Here is a 1657-nt window from a genome sequence, read left to right as displayed (position 1 = left end):
GGATCTGTAATGGGTGAGGAGTCGGGAGAAGCAAATTCGTTGTGCTGGTCACTATCTCGGGTGACATTTTTGCTTTTCTTGTGCATGCCATCTCAGTCAGTGAAGAAAGGAACTGTTGGGATTTGGGAACATAGAAATTGCAGGGGCTTTTGATCTCTCAGGAGTAAGTTAGGACAGTGAGACTCCTGTTGAGACAAATGAGGAAGCGTTCACAGATAAACTCTTTACCAGCACCAGTTCCTTATGTGCGCCCCAGTTTCCTGTTTCTTCACGCTTCTGTCTGCTCTGTGCTGGACTCTGTTCTATACAGATTACAGAGACCCTGATACTCAGTCACACCCAGATGTACTTCTTCCCTTCCCCAAGGCAATATGTTCTCTCCGGCATGGAATCAAACTCAGGATTTTGTACTGCCAGGCAAGTGCTTGTACCACTGATCAAGGTGCCCTCCATTTCTCTCATTTTTCTAAAAATCAATAGTCGGACTTTCAGTTGGGCACTGACTCTCTCTACATGTACTTTGGAAATTTCACAGGAATCTTAGCCTCTTAGCCTTGACATGGCGCTTTACACCTCTTGATTTGATTCACTCTTCCAGAGCAATAGGTAAGTTTTGAGTGACTCATTTCAATGCTACCTGACTAATGTGCTTCCAACTTATCTTTCTTATGTATGATAGGACACTTGCAATCTGTTGAATAAAAAAGATAAAACAGCAATTTATTTGAATACAGTATCTTGTTGATATTTTATTACAAAGAATAACAATATTTAGAAATATAAGAGGGCTCCCAATGATCATTTTATTTAAAATCAGTGTGGAAGTTGAGTTTAATTAGTTTGAGGAGAAATATGACTTGTTTTGCTATTTTAAAACAGGTGAAAATCAAAATTGTATGTCAAACTTATCATACAGGTTATTGAAATATCCTTTAAACACTGAACATTTGTCCTCACGAGAATTTTTCATAGGAAATGTATGGATTTAGGTGTGTCTGTAGAAAGAGAAGCAGAAAGGCTTGTTATTTTAACTACTGAATTCTAAAAGCCAGGAGAAGAAAAAATGGGCCAAGAAAACTTAATGCTTATACCATCAATATATTAAAAGAACTGTGAACTTTTCTCTCAATGAGTGACAGAGTAGTGGTGTTTAAGGGGAAGAGACTCTACCAAAGAAGAGGATTCTATTATCTTCATTTCCTTTGATGAAAAATAAGAAAGGGTGATCACAATGGAAGATGTTGTATGTTGGCAATGAAGTGACACCCACTGCAACTCCAGTAGCAGCTGCAGCTTCTGTCCCTTCTTCATTAACCTCCACAAAGGACTTGTGCACGGCCTTAGTCAACACTAAATCCCTATCTCCAGTCATCCCTGAAAAGTCAGCATCCTGTGGCTCGAAGGCTTTAATCATTCCCATGTCTTGCAATATTTTTTTGAGGTCATAGGTCTCCTCTACTTTGAACCTGGGTAAGAGTAAATCCACCTTCAGCATTTCCATATTCTGGAGGCTTGTCCACTCCATTAATTTCTCACCACTCCATTAATTTCTTATCTTCAAGCTTCTTTAGTCCATCTACTTCATCTGGGAGCAGCACAACCATACTCAGAGCTTTGCCTTTATAAGGGATTTCTAGGATCTTCGCCTGTACATCTT

At 39.3% G+C, this 1657-nt stretch overlaps 1 protein-coding gene across 1 annotated transcript in view; it reads right to left on the bottom strand.

Moving 5' to 3' along the window:
* Positions 1–1150: 1150 nt before the first annotated feature.
* The window catches only part of LOC101571251 (serpin B3-like), a 7140-nt gene continuing 6633 nt past the window's right edge, over positions 1151–1657 (bottom strand). Inside the window, 1 exon segment of the mRNA XM_012516247.1 lies at positions 1151–1550. Within this exon segment, the coding sequence (XP_012371701.1) occupies positions 1151–1550 (400 nt within the window).

The sequence above is a fragment of the Octodon degus genome, unplaced genomic scaffold (genome assembly GCF_000260255.1).
Source record: "Octodon degus isolate 3935 unplaced genomic scaffold, OctDeg1.0 scaffold00097, whole genome shotgun sequence".
NCBI lineage: Eukaryota > Metazoa > Chordata > Mammalia > Rodentia > Octodontidae > Octodon > Octodon degus.
Note: the sequence above shows the minus strand (reverse complement) of the source record. Positions and strands in the feature narration are given on the sequence as shown.